Source organism: Phacochoerus africanus, chromosome 8 (assembly GCF_016906955.1).
Source record: "Phacochoerus africanus isolate WHEZ1 chromosome 8, ROS_Pafr_v1, whole genome shotgun sequence".
Classification (NCBI taxonomy): Eukaryota; Metazoa; Chordata; class Mammalia; order Artiodactyla; family Suidae; genus Phacochoerus; species Phacochoerus africanus.
This window is the reverse complement of record NC_062551.1, coordinates 68,136,225-68,150,348: the sequence shown is the minus strand read 5'-3', so window position 1 is coordinate 68,150,348 and position 14,124 is coordinate 68,136,225. Positions and strand designations below refer to the sequence as shown.

General features: G+C 51.3%; 1 protein-coding gene across 1 annotated transcript; it reads right to left on the bottom strand.

The window, feature by feature from the left end:
* Positions 1-5,468: 5,468 nt before the first annotated feature.
* VAMP3 (vesicle associated membrane protein 3) lies at positions 5,469-13,915 on the bottom strand. The gene is made up of 5 exons (XM_047791470.1): positions 13,796-13,915; positions 11,398-11,479; positions 9,102-9,260; positions 8,305-8,356; positions 5,469-7,248 (listed from the first exon to the last, which is right to left on the bottom strand). Coding segments are annotated over exons 1-5 (315 nt in total). The 5' UTR covers positions 13,798-13,915; the 3' UTR covers positions 5,469-7,228.
* Between the last annotated feature and the right edge of the window lie 209 nt (positions 13,916-14,124).

Sequence of the window (14,124 nt, the reverse complement as noted above, 5' to 3'; positions counted from 1 at the left end):
TGCGGGTCGGCTGCTGCGCCCCGCCCCCCGCGCGCCACGTGACGTGGCTCCGCCCCTGGTCCGCGCGATTGGCCTCCGCCCGCGGCTCTGCGGGCCCCCATTGGCCCGAGGGCGGGGCCCGCATCGCGGCTCCCGGGTTACATAAGCGCAGGCGAGCAAGCCGGGGCAGAGGCCTCAGAGAACGTTACGTAACCCTGGAGGTCGGGCCGAGGAGGACGCTCGGCCAATCCCCGCAGGCTGGCGCGTAGGCAGGGGGCGGAGGGCCTCTGAGTTCCGGCCCCCTTTACGAGGGCGGGGGAAATGGGCCCTGCGGGCTGATGCAGCCAGAGCCGCAGTCATAGGATGCTGGAGCCGCCAGTCACAAGGGGGCGGGCCGCGGGGCGGTGGGGTGGGCGGGGCCTGCTCGGCCTCCACCCAAGAAGCGGTGGCTGCCAGGAGCGCCGGGCTGGTGTCCGGTGCTCCCGCGCAGGATTTCGGGAGAGCGGCGTGGCGTTGCTGGCTGTCGGATCGGGGTCCCGCTGAGCAGCAGGAAGAAGGCGTTGGACGTCCGCGCGCTTTCTCTGCGTCTTCTAGGGATGCCTTTGTTTCCCTCTTTTTTAACGACCTTCTTGCTCTCACTTGCAGCAACTCGCTAAGTGAAGGACTCAGAGGACCCGGGCAGTGTAGCAAATCTGGAAAAAAATCAAACCCGGTTTTCCGAAGAGGAATTTTGACGGTGGAACTTAGACATTTCCCTGGTCTTCCTAAAGTGAAAAATTCATTTGGTAACTGGAGGAAGACTAGTCAGTGTAAAAGACACAATTTCGGGAAACGATGTAGAGAAGCCCTTTAAAACACTATCCGGGAGTTCCCGTCTAGGGAACCCGACTAGGAACCCGACTAGGAACCATGAGGTTGAGGGTTCGATCCCTGCCCTTGCTCAGTGGGTTAACGATCTGGCGTTGCCGTGATCTGTGGTGTAGGTTGCAGACGCGGCTCGGATCCCGCGTTGCTGTGGCTCTGGCGTAGGCTGGTGGCTACAGCTCCCGATTAGACTCCTAGCCTGGGAACCTCCACATGCCGCGAGAGCGGCCCAAGAAAATGGCAAAAAAACAAAGAAAAAAAAATACATAAAACACTATCTGCCTGAAGGCGCCTTTTAATTGTGCCTTGACTCCTCCGAAATGGCAGGTACCGCGCAGAAGTCGGCCCCTCTCCAGCGCCTGGTACATCAGAAATCTTCAGTGTTTGTTGGATGACTGACAGGAATTGTAAATAAAGGAAGTGGGGGGAGTGAAGCATGGCAGGTGTTCCTATGTATTGGATATACCACCTTATTTTTCCAAGTGATGCTCTCCTTTCTCTGAAGCTGTGTTGTGTTCACCGGCATTGGTTCAACACATATTTATTGAGTGCATCCAGGGGCAGTGGTGGACTGTGGTCCTTGAAGATAGAGTGGTGGCAAAAGTCCCAGCCACTCAGGGAATCTCCATTTGATTCAGCCATAAAATACGAACAGCTTCATGAAGTTCAGAGAAGGGAAGGTGCTCTGTGGAACAGGAAAGAGCTGCTGGAAAGACAGGTACCTGGGCTGGGAGTGGAGGGCGAAGGGGGCAGATGGCCCAGGCCACTGCAGGTGGTCGGGGAAGGGCTCTCTGAGAAGGTGAAATTGAAACCCGAGGGTGAGGAGGGGCTAGGGAAATGGCCCCCAGTGGTGGGACGGGCCTCTCCAGGGGCCCTGAAGCAGGTTTGCTGTTGAGAAACAGGTAGGTAGTATACTTTGTCTGGAGAATAGAAAGAGGGCCATGAGGTCAGGAATTTAGGAAGAGCCACCTCGCGGTGGCCCCTGTAACTAGGGAAAGCGAAGTGGGTTTGTTTCCAAAAGGAGTGGAAAGAAGGAGGTTTTCAGCAGGATGATGATCTGTGTCAGGCAGACTCTGCTGCACAGAAAACAGGTGAGAGTCAGGAGGCTATTAGAAAAAACGAAAAGGAGCTGAGGGTAGTTTGGGTCAGGGCAGTGCCAGGAAAGATGGTGAGAGAAGACAGACTTGGGAAGCATCTGGGGCACAGTGTGTGGCAGGTGCATTGAATGTAGGTTGTGAGAAGAGAGGGGGCGACCCCCTGAGCTTCTGAGTTAAGCCGTGCTGCACACGACGGGACATGAACTTAGGTGGGCAAGTCGGGGCCAGGCAGGTTTAATGAAGGGAGAATAGAGAGCTGGTTTGCCCACGTCGTGTTTGAGGTGTGCGTATACATCCAGGTGAGGTTGGCAGGGGGATACTGCTTATGTGTGGGAGTCAGCAGAGTCTCTGTGGAGTTCAGTGATGGGTAAGCGGTGTCTGCGAGAGAGTACCGACAGAAAAGGGCCAAAGGCCCAGATGTTGCATGCACGGAGATTCAGAGATCAGGCAGGGGGCCGAGCAAAGACTGAGGGGCAGTAGAGGAGCCTGGCATCCAGGGAGCTAGATGATGAAGGCTTTCAAGGGGAGAGCTGGCACCTGTATCCAGTGCTGGTGACCTGCAGGGTGAGACAAAGGCAGAGAATTTCCTGCTGGGCTTCGCCATCCCTGGTTAAAGATGTCTCAGGGTTGTGGATTGAAGAAAAAGAGGAACGTGGGGCAGGGGCTACAGGAGCGGCAGGGAGGAATTTTGCCGTGAAGGGCTGTAGACAGGTGTCTGTTGGCGAGAGGAAGGGATGTGGGGATCGCCGGGAAGTGATCCACTAAGGAGGGAGAGTGAGTGATGCAGGAAGCAAGAGCTGCAGACAAGAGGCAGCTGCCGTAGAGACGTCCTTCCTGAGGCTGGGGATCCAGAGCCTTGGCCTGCGGCAGGCCCTTCTGCCAGCAGTGGACTGTCAGTGGTCTTGGCAGGTGAAGAACAGAAGATGTCTAAATGCCCGCAGCTTGCTATTTAAAGGAGGAGGGGGGAAAAGGGTTTTTTTTTCTAATAATTATGTCATAATTGATTTATTTCGTAAATTCTAGTTTTGCAGAGAGTTTTCTGCTCATGTGAGAAGCAGCTCAGTTGGAAATAAAGATGCCTGTTCACTTTTCAAAAAACGTTTCATTGAAATCTAGTTGATTCACAATGTTGTGTTAGTTTCAAGTGTACAGTAAAGTGGTTAAGTTGTACATGCATATGTGTGTATACTTTTTTAGATTCTTTTCCATTTTAGATTTTTTTTTTTTTGTCTTTTTAGGGCCGCACCCGCAGCATATGGAGGTTCCCAGGCTAGGGGTGGAATTGGAGCTGCAGCTGCCGACCTATGCCACAGCAACGCAGGATCTGAGCTACGTCTGTGACCTACACCACAGCTCACGACAACACCGGATCCTTAACCCACTGAGCGAGGCCAGGGATTGAACCTGTGTCCTCGTGAATACTAGTCAGATTTGTTTCTGCTGAGCCACAACAGGAACTCCAGGATGCTTACTTTTAAATGCATTAAGCAGCCTGGTCAGTTTTAGAGCAGTTAATCCTCATTCAAAACCAATAAGAAAAAATTACCATACTTAAAAAAAACGTTTTATTAGTGTTGCAAATAAAGAATTACCATGGGAGTTCCCGTCGTGGCGCAGTGGTTAACGAATCCGACTAGGAACCATGAGGTTGTGGGTTCGGTCCCTGGCCTTGCTCAGTGGGTTAACGATCTGGCGTTGCCGTGAGCTGTGGTGTAGGTTGCAGACGCGGCTTGGATCCAGTGTTGCTGTGGCTCTGGTGTAGGCTGGTGGCTACAGCTCCGATTCGACCCCTAGCCTGGGAACCTCCATATGCCGCAGGAGCAGCCCAAGAAATAGCAAAAAGACAAAAAAAAAAAAAAAAGAATTACCATGGAGACACAGTGCATTAGAAAATACTAGATGAGGGGAACGTTCCCCCTTTCTGTGACTGAAACTGTCCCCATAAAAATATTCACAAACATCCCACCTCTCCTTTGGATGACAGGACGCCCTCCCCACTCCAAGGGGAGCCGCGGCCACTTGACTTGCTTTGGCCAATGAGATGTGAGCAGAGCTGCTGGATCCACTGGATTAAGCCAAGGTGCGATTCCTGTTAACCTGAGACAAGTGTTTCCAAGACGTCGCCCTCCTCCCCCCCGAAGGGGACGGAGGATAGAGCCTTCCTGCTGACAGCACTGGACAGAGCACAAGTGAGCAAAAACTAAGCCTCTGAGAGTGGGGTGGGGGGAGGGGCCTTAGCACATGTCCAGCTTATCCTGAGTGATACAGATAGTGACAAATCGGCAAGTCCGGGGGACCTGTCCAGCGTGGTCACCGGGTGGGTGGTGGCGCCATTCTCTGGAACAGACACTTAACGACTGAGCATGAGGCGGGGGATGGTTCATTCTGTTTGGTGAACTGAGTTTGAGAGGTTTATGTCCAACAGGCCCAGACTCAGCAGCAGATGAATGAATAGAGACCTGGGAATAGCTAAGATCACCTGGAGAGAGAAGCTAGCTGAGGACTCAGCCCTAAGGAACCCTGACATTTAAGGGAGAAGCGGAGAAAGAGGGTCCCTTCATGGTATTTTTCCCTTTAAAATCTTGAAGATGGCACCAGAAGTTCATATATATTTCATTATATCAAGGTCCTGAGCAGAAGACACCATTCTGCAGGCAGGGCTCTTCCAGGGACAAGAAAAGCAGTGACCGGTCAGCAGAGGAACTGGGAAACTCAGCGTCTTTCCTCCAGCAGGTGTCTACCACAAACTGGCATTTTCTTGTAAACGAAGTCTCCTTCCACTTACGCTTTTGTTTCCCAGGACTGGAAGGACAGGAATGGAGGCACATTCAAGGGGCAAGATGCACAGTCAAAACAAAAGCCACGGTTTGAAGGGGTCCCGCCCAAGTCATCGTCCCCATGTCCCACAAGGGCAGCTATCTGTCCCACCCACACAAGGCCTGCCCTGCACAAGCCACTTTTTTTTTTTGTCTTTTTGCGTTTTCTAGGGCAGCTCCCATGGCATATGGAGGTTCCCACACTAGGGGTTGAATCAGAGCTGTAGCCGCTGGCCTATGCCAGAGCCACAGCAACGCAGGATCCAAGCCACGTCTGCAACCTACAGCACAGCTCATGGCAACACTGGATCCTTAACCCACTGAGCAAGGCCAGGGATCGAACCCGCAACCTCATGGTTCCTAGTCAGATTTGTTAACCACTGCGCCACCAAGGGAACTCCTGCACAAATCACTTTTGAAAGACCATGTATTTAAGAAACTCAAAAGCCCAACCCTGAACATTTGAGTAATTATAAGAAAGCCAGTTCCCCTCTCGTCTCCTCTGCTGAAAAGCACATTTCACACGGGAGCGGTGTACTCCCGTCCACTTGGGCGTGCGAGGAAATCGGGGTCCTCAGGGCGGGCCCTGGTAAGAGAGGAAGAGACGAGAGGGGCTTGGAGTCTGGAAGGGAGGCATAGGGGCGGTGAGGAATGCCATTTCAGGACCTGGACCCGGCGCGGCCACCCCTCTCCAAGCACACAGGCGCCAAGGTACACTTAGAAACACTTTATTCAGTTCATTGCCGTGGGCACGGTCCCAGCTAAAGGCACAGATATAAGCAGCGTATTCCCGGGTTAATGAAGGCGCCAGAGGGTTTCTTGGGACTGAGCATCAAGACCAAGCAGAGAGCACCAAGGTTTCAGAGTCCGACCCCGCTGGAGGCCGGAGCCGAGGGCCGGCCATCATCCGACCCCGACGGCCGCTCCCCTCGCCCAGCTAGGCGCATCGCCAGGCGTGTCCTCAACGTCACGTCATGTCACTGATGTCGGGGAGCAGAAATGAGGGCAACGGAACCTGGGTCCTGGGGCCCCGTAACTGCTGTCGCCTGGTGAGTCACAAGCTAGTGTGTGAACACGAATTTTAGAACATTCCAGTAACCGTGAGCCAGAGTGCTAAAACTGCTTTCTCCCTCCGTGCCTCTCAGCCTGGTCTCATTCCTCCCTGAGTTCCCATCCTTAAGCCACACACCCTGATGCTGCAAGGCTCACATGCACAACAAGTCTCTCGGATTCAGCTGTCCCCACAGCAGCCTTTTATGCAGACGGTCTGTGACATCCAAAAAGAAAGGTCTCTGGCTGGGCGGCCTCTGTGATGGGAGCCACCTGTCTGAGCAATGCCTGAATGGCAGCAGAGCTGAGAAGACAGGTTTAGGAGGGGGACTATGGATAAAAATAGGAAACAAACTCGGAAAAGCTATACTCTCTGGGGACTGGGCCAGAAAATGACCCAGACGGCCTCCCTTGAAGGCCACAAAGTCGCTGCTCATGGAAGTATCAGCAACGCAGTGGAGTTGGCAGCGTTCAAATGGCTGGTGAAACTCTGTCTGCAGGTCTGAGAGAGTGAGAGGCTCGCTCTAACCTCCAGGAAAAATGGGAACTGGGAAAGGGAGTGCATGACCTACAGCCTTTCTTGGGCACGAAAGGCCTGCCAGGAGCCAGAGCTTCCAACGCAATGTTACAATTATAATTCTGAGGGGCACTGTCAGTCCCCTGGGTCCCTTTCTGATTTTAACTGTCAGGGACAGACGTGACATTTGACTGGGATTCAACTTTTTGGCAAAAGAGAAACTTTGGTCACAGCCACAGGTCTATAAAAATGCTTTAGAGAGGTTATTATTTCTCCGTTAAAACAATATTTTTAGCAAGGGATACATAACAGTAATGAGAAAGTAAATAGCTTCATACCCCATGTAAGAGCAAAAACGCTTCGCCAGCATCTTATTTTAAATACAGCAAGAGTCAGTAGTGTTTATAAACAGTGGCGGGTTCTTTGACAGGGAATCAGAAAAAGAGCAAAATAAGGCACGGCCTGTTATTATCACAGATGTGTGTCAGGCAGTAGTGTTCTTTCTGGAAGGCACTCTGGGGAATCCGATGACCCGGAGGCGTAGACAGGGGCTGATGGCACAGGACGGCAGTGAGCTGGGAACAGATTTCCCTAACGGGTCAACGGCCGCTCACCAGACGACATTTCTTTGGGCGTCACAGCTCTGGAACCTAAGACGCCTGCTTCCTCAGCCCCAGGTGATCTGAACAGGCACCGGGCAAAACGGGGGCCGGGCGGACCACTCTTCGAGTTTGGAGTGCAGATTACAAAACAAAGGCACATTTCCTAGAAAACAAACTTTACAGTAACAAACAGGAACTAATCATTTTAGATAGAACAGTAGGTAAGCTTGATACGAGAGCAGGGTCGACGTCAAAAGTCTTGAGGAGGTCTGTTGAACAGCAGGCTGGAGGTTCGCTGGTTCTTCAGGAAGAAACACTCCAGACTAATAAGCAGGGGAGATGCAAAAAAAGGCAGGGGAACAGCGGTTTAGTCTTTCAGGGCAAATGCAGAATTAACAGCAAACGCTGCCATCCCTGTGTGAACAGAACTTCAATTTCTGGCCAGTCTCCTACTAGTGGCTTCTCAACACTCTGCAGAGGGCCAGAGGAGACGGTCCAAAAAAGGATCCAAGACATGTCTCTGTAAATAGTTCTCATCTACTGGGCTAAAAAGGGCAACAGGTTATTCCCGCAGCGCATGTGGCAGTAGCTGTGATGCTAACAGCAAGAGCTGCGTGACCATAGATATTTCTAGCACTATTAGTACTATAGGCCAGACACCATCCTCAATATTTTTTCCATATTCACCAGCTTCGTCCTCGTAATGAACATGTAAGGTAGGTATTATTATCATCCCCATTTTATAAATGAAGAAACAGGTTCGGAGATATTAAATTACTGCCCAAGGCCACACAGCTGGGTGGCGAAGGGAGGGTGAGTCAGAGGCAGTCTAGGCTTTTAATCACAGACTCTAGTGTTTCTCATCAAAGAAAATACCTGACGAAAACACTCAGAAACTTACAGGCTGGTGGAAATGAATAAATTTTCTCTAACTTCAAAGGATTACTGTTTATATCAAAAATCTCAGACTCAGCAGCCAACTATTTAAACACTTAATAAAGGGAGCTCCCCCTGTGGCTCAGCAGATTAAAACCCGACAAGGATCCATGAGGATGCGGTTCGATCCCTGACCTTGCTCAGTGGGTTAAGCATCCGGGGTTTCTGTGAGCTGTGGTGCAGGTCACAGATGCAGCTCAGATCCCTTGCAGCTGTGGCTGTGGTGTAGGGCGGCCGCGGCAGCTCCCATTGGACCCCTAGTCCGGGAAATTCCATACGCTGCAGGTGCGGCCCTAAAAAGGGAAAAAGAAGAAGAAGAAGAAGAAGAAAACCCTTAATAAGACAACAGTCTCTGGAGAGAGCTAACAGCTCTGGGGACTCTGGCTCTGAGCCCCCATGTGCATGGGGGACTCTGGCCGTGGGTTCAGCACGGCGGGACTCACCGACGATGATGATGACAATGATGACTACGACGCTGATGCCGATGGCCCACATCTGCAAAGCAAGCACAGGCCACGGAATGTCTCAACCCGAGGTGAATCCGTGGACGGAAGCACATCATACAGCATCACCCCGCCAGAGGCGACCCTCTGGTGAACGGCAATCGGAAACATCCGTCATCTAAAAGCCTACACTGACTGCAGTTGGTGAGGGCCTGAAGGCTACGCGTCTGCTTTTCACTACATCTTCGTGTCATCTGTGGTCCCCATATGGGCGTTTGTCTGTGTAGACACGTTTTCCACCTGAGGAAGGGCTACTAAGTCTGTCCCATGGGTCAGAAAGCATCACTTCTGATCCGGGAAGGGGCCTGATGGCAGCACGTTTCTGTGACAGCCGTGAGAAGGTGCCCGGGGCCGGCTCCCTGTCCAGCTGCTGCCCGCTCTCCTGTGGGGGCGCCGTGGCTCCTTCCTCTGCTCCTCAGCCGCTTAGAGCTGCAGGCAAGCCGAGCACCCGCTCCAGCCCCCTCCTGTCAGTCTGTGCTCAGTGGGGAAGAGGGCCAGAAGGGGCCTCTGTCCCTGGCTGATTCTGGACTCCTCTGTTCTGCACGCTTAAGCTCAGCCACGGAACATGACAAATTCCTCGTTGTCGTGGCCAAAGGGCAGGCAATGGGTGTTTGAGATTCACAGTCAACCGGAATTTCCCTGTGTGCAAAGTCAAACTCACCCCCACGATTCATGACAGCCCAATATTTAGAATGCCAAGGGTGACTCCAGGTAAAGACCAGTTAACAGAGAATTACCTTGCAGTTCTTCCACCAATATTTTCTCTTCAACTTGGCAGCACTTGTTTCAAACTGGGAGGCTCCCGCCTGCAGCGCGTCTGCTCGGTCATCCAGCTCAGAGAGCTTCTGGTCCCGTTCCAGCACCTTATCCACGTTGACTCTCATGATATCCACCACCTGAGGAACAGGATGGCATCAAGTTACGCGTAAAGGATGCGAAGACGAGAACTCCTCAATGAAATGTACTGGCACCTTTTTTTTTCAGGTCAGTACTTTACTGCTTCGTTGAGCCAAACTTTCATTAAAAAAAAAAAAAAATTCACTTTTTCATGATAAAAACACTCAGCAAATGAGCAGGGGACTTCCCTAACATGGTAAAGAGTGTTTATAGAAAAACCCATAACTAACATCCATGTTCCATGGTGACAGCCAAGGAGGCCCCCCCCTTCACTACTGCTGTTCAACATGGTACGGGAAGTTCTGGCCAGAGAAATTAGGTAAGAAAAAGAAATAAAAGGCATCCACACTGGAAAAGAAGTAAAATGATCTCTAATTGCAGGTGGTTCCAAATGCCCAAAGAATCCACCAAAAAACCTCACTGGAGTTAATAAGCAAACTCAGTGAAACTTCAGGGTACAAGAGCAACAGCCATAAATCAGTGTGTCCTCATACACTAGCAATGAACAGGAAATTAAGAAAATATTCCCTACACTAGCATCCAAAAGATGCTAGGGATCTACTTAGGGATCCAGGAAACCAAGGAGACCAAAGACTTGCAGGTTAGGGAACCCTGCTGAAAGGAGTGAAAGACCTGAGGAAGCAGGAAGAGGTCCCGTGTTCACAGAATGAAAGACCCGATGTTATGAGGCAGGCGGTGCTCCCCAAAGTGATGTACGAAGGTGTCCATTCAACACCATCGCTCTCACCATTCCAACTGGCTTTTTTTTTTTTTCCTCCAGAAACAGAAAAGCCAATCCTCAAATTCATATGGAATGCCAAGGGGCCCTGCAGGCCAACAATATTAAAAAAGGAAAAACAAAATTGAAGGAATCACGCTTGCTCATTTCAAAATGTGGAGCTGGACAACTGGATAACCGCGTACAAAAGACGGCACCTGGACCCTGACCTCACCCCATCGATGAAAATCAACTCAAAATGGACCAATAACCTAAGGATGAGAACTAAAACTATAAATCTCTCAGGAGAAAACTGAAGGGTAAATCTTTCTAACTTTGGAATGGGAAAAAGGGAGAATGGGGAGTGGCTGCTAAATGCAAACAGGGGAGATGAAAAGACTCCAACTAGACAGGGAATGGTTACTAACACTCTGAATGGGCCAAACACCACTGAACTGTATGTTTTAAAGTGGTTAACTGTATGTTATGCAAACTTCACCTCAATCAAAAACAACAACAACAAAAACCCCTCCTTAAAATTCTTTGATTTTGTAAGTAAACAAAAGTCTCTTGGAGGATGGCATTCAAATGAGTTTCTTAGCGTTAAATATAAACATTTCAGAATTAAATCCATAAACAAAACCATCAGACCAAAACTCTACCCGATGATTTAACAAGGGAATCTAACATTAGTTTAACGCGGCTTTTTCAGGCATCAAAGTGCAGGAAGACCGGGATGCAGCTGTTCAGCGGTGATGGCTTTCAGGACTATGGAACTAGGGCAACACTAGTCTGAACTGATCAAAGGCTCTTCCGTTGCAGGTCTGCACACACAGGGCAAAACAAAAGGTGCTGAGAAGGCCTCCTAACTGAGAATCTGACCATCACAGACCTGCTGGGCTTCAGCAGTCTGCCAGCACCTGCCTTCTGCATGTCCACGGACAACCATCTACGGAGACTTGTTGGGCTGGGCAACTAGTGAGTCAGGCTACTGGAAAATAGCATTTTGGTGAAAAGTCTGGTCAGAAGGATTGGTCCTGGCTTGAGCCATGTGCAGGTCTAGTCCTTAAAATTCTACTGCCTTAGTTTATAAAGTGCTCCTCTTTTACTTTTCTAATTTTTAAATTTATTGTGGCAAGACACACATTACAAAGTGATTCTTGGAGGAATGTTCTCAGGGAGGAGAGTCTGTACTTTAGGTGTGTGATTCAGCGGCAGGAAAACAAGCTTGAAACCAGGAGAGCGTGACTTCTCGGGAGCTTAGATAAGGGTTTTCAAAACTGGGGCACGTTTTTGTTACACTTGTGAGAGTCGAAATTTACTTTACATTTACACTTTTATGATACTTTTTCTAAACAGAATTATTTCCAAAGCCTTCCCATCTTGGCTTAAAATGCAACAATACTGGAAAGCAATACCTCGTCCACTTGATTTTGTGTCTGCTGAAGTCTTCTGTTGCTGCCAGAGGCAGCGCTGGAACCTGCAGGCGCACCTGTTGACCTGAGGTAAAGGCACAAGCATGGGTAAATTAGGATTCCAAACACACCTCTCCAAGTGTGAAGGTGTACTCCAGGACACTCAGTGTTGGGAATTTCAGCACTAAAGCGGAAAAAGGAAATCCTTCCTGCAGTAATGAACAAAGGTTCTAATGCCATTTCTTCTAATTTCTCTATAATTTCAGAGATTCACCCACATGTTAAAGGGATCAGGTCTGAAATGAGATTTAACAGGATCTACTTTGTATCACCAAAGCACCTGATCCTAAGAGAAGTAAACTCTATTTTCCCTATTTTTTTGCCTTTTTTTAGGGCTGCGCCCTGCAGCTTATGGAGGTTCCCAGGCTAGTGGTAGAATCGGAGCTACAGCTGCCGGGCTACACCACAGCCACAGCAGCTGGGGATCCGAGCTGCGTCTGCAACCTACACCACAGCTTGTGCCAACATGGGATCTTTAACCCACTGAGCGAGGCCAGGGATTGAACCCACATCCTCATGGGTCCTAGTCAAGTTCATTAACGGCTGAGCCCTGAAGGGAACTCCTATTTTCCCATTTTTATGACTTGTTTGAAGGTATACGTCTACTTAAATGCACTCAGCAATCTTCTGATCTTTTCACTGTGGCAAAGAATTGTATAAACAATCATAAAATGCCCTTTTCCAGTATGAGGAAATAGATTCACTTAGAGAAACAGAGTTGGGAAGACCCAGATGCAGAGTAGAGGGCACTGGGAGTGGAAAAGGTAAGATGAAGCCACGCTTCTTCTCTAAAAAGATACTTCTTCTTCTCTAAAAAGGTACTTTTTTTTTTTTTTGTATGTTTGCCTTTTAGGGCCACACCCGCAGCACATGGAGGTTTCCAGGCTAGGGGTCCAATCAAAGCTACGGCTGCCAGCCTACACCACAGCCACAGCAACTCGGAATTTGAGCCTCATCTTCGACCTACACCACAGCTCATGGCAACGCCAGATCCTTAACCCACGGAGAGAAGCCAGGGATCGAACCTGCGTCTTCATGGATGCTATTTGGGTTAGCTAAGCGCTGAGCCACAACAGGAACTCCAAAAAGGTGCCTCTTTTAAACCCTCATTGAAAGCTTTTTTTCCCCAGGCAGACCTTTCATGACCACGCAGGCTATGAAGTCCTAATTGCTTCCATTACTTGGTTGGCAATGCTTTGCTTTTTCATGTATTAATAGAGTCTTGCCCTCTCTAACAGATCACCAACTCCTGTGTCTTAGACGTCTCTTCCAGTATCCCAGACAGCACCTAGAGCACATATCTTGCATATAACAGCCACTGATTCATTGATTCAACAGTTATTTCATATCTATCATGTGTCAAAGACCAATGATAAAGCAGATCCCACCCTTGCCCTCAGAGAGTTTATTGTCTGAGAGATAACAGCAAAGGGCCATGTGTTGGTGCATCTTCTCATTTAATCCCCAAAACTCTTTGAGGGGACACTATTGTTAACCTCATTTTATAGATGAATAGCTTTAGAAAGTTGACATCACTGGCTGCAGTGGCGCCTGTGTTTAGACCAGGTTCTGCATAATTCTACAGATCTGGACTTTACCCACCGAGAGCCGGCACGGCAGCTTCAAGGAGGTACATACACTCCGGAGTGGTGTCTCTTGCTCCGTTAGGAACCCTAGGAAAGCACCCATTCCTTTCTCCTCTGGGGTGAGCACTGAGCAGGCTGGAGTGGGGACAGGGGCTCCCTGTGATTTTCGACACTTAAGAGTTCCCTGGATGTTACCACCGGAAACTCCCCGCTTTCAAGAGTCACAACAAGAATGCTTCGACTTAAAAAAAAAGAGAGAAGGCAAACGGCTGTGCGCCCGAGTCCACTCTGATCCACTCTGACCGCAAGTGCCTCAAGACAGGGCTGAAGTCCCCTCCCTTGCAACTTCCGGAGCCCAACCCAACCGATAGCAAGCAGGTCTCCAGGACGAGGGCAGTGGCCACAGCTCCCCTCCGTCAACTTGGAACGGGAAGGAGGAGAAAATGGGACGGGGAAGGGCTTTCCCTTCCGCTGGGAAACACCGGCCGCCCCGCCCTCGCCCCTTCCGCGGCCGCGCGACCGCCGCAGGGCCCTCCAGGGCGGCAGGTAACGCCGCAGGGCCGACCCGGCCCGTCTGCAGCTCATAACCCCGGGGCCGCCCGCCGCCCACCCCCAGGCCTCGGGAGCCCCCGCGAAGCCTCGGCCGGCGTCCGAGAGGCTGCGGAAGGGAGCCAGGCCAAGCCGGGCCGGGGTCCCAGCCACTGGCCGCCGCGCCCAGGGCCCGAGGTCGCTCCGTGTCGCCTTGTGTCACTCACATTTCGGCGGCGGCGACAGCGGGCGAGGATCAACGAAGAGGTGCAGCGGGACCTGAGGCGGGGAACCTGGACAGGGCGAGGCGCAGGCGGCGGCGGCGGCGGCGGCGGCGGCGCGGGGCGGATGACGTCACCGGGAGGGGCTGACGGGGTGGGCGGGGCGTGCGCGGCGGCGAGGGGCGCGCCGGAAGGGGCGGGGCGCCTCGGGGGCGGGTCCGGAGGGCGGTGTCCGCTCCCTCCCCCCACGGCCGGCCGCCCTGACCCTGGGGGGCCCGGAGCCTTAGTCCTGGGGAAGGGACTGTGTGGGTGGTCGGGGGTGGGGGCGCTTTACG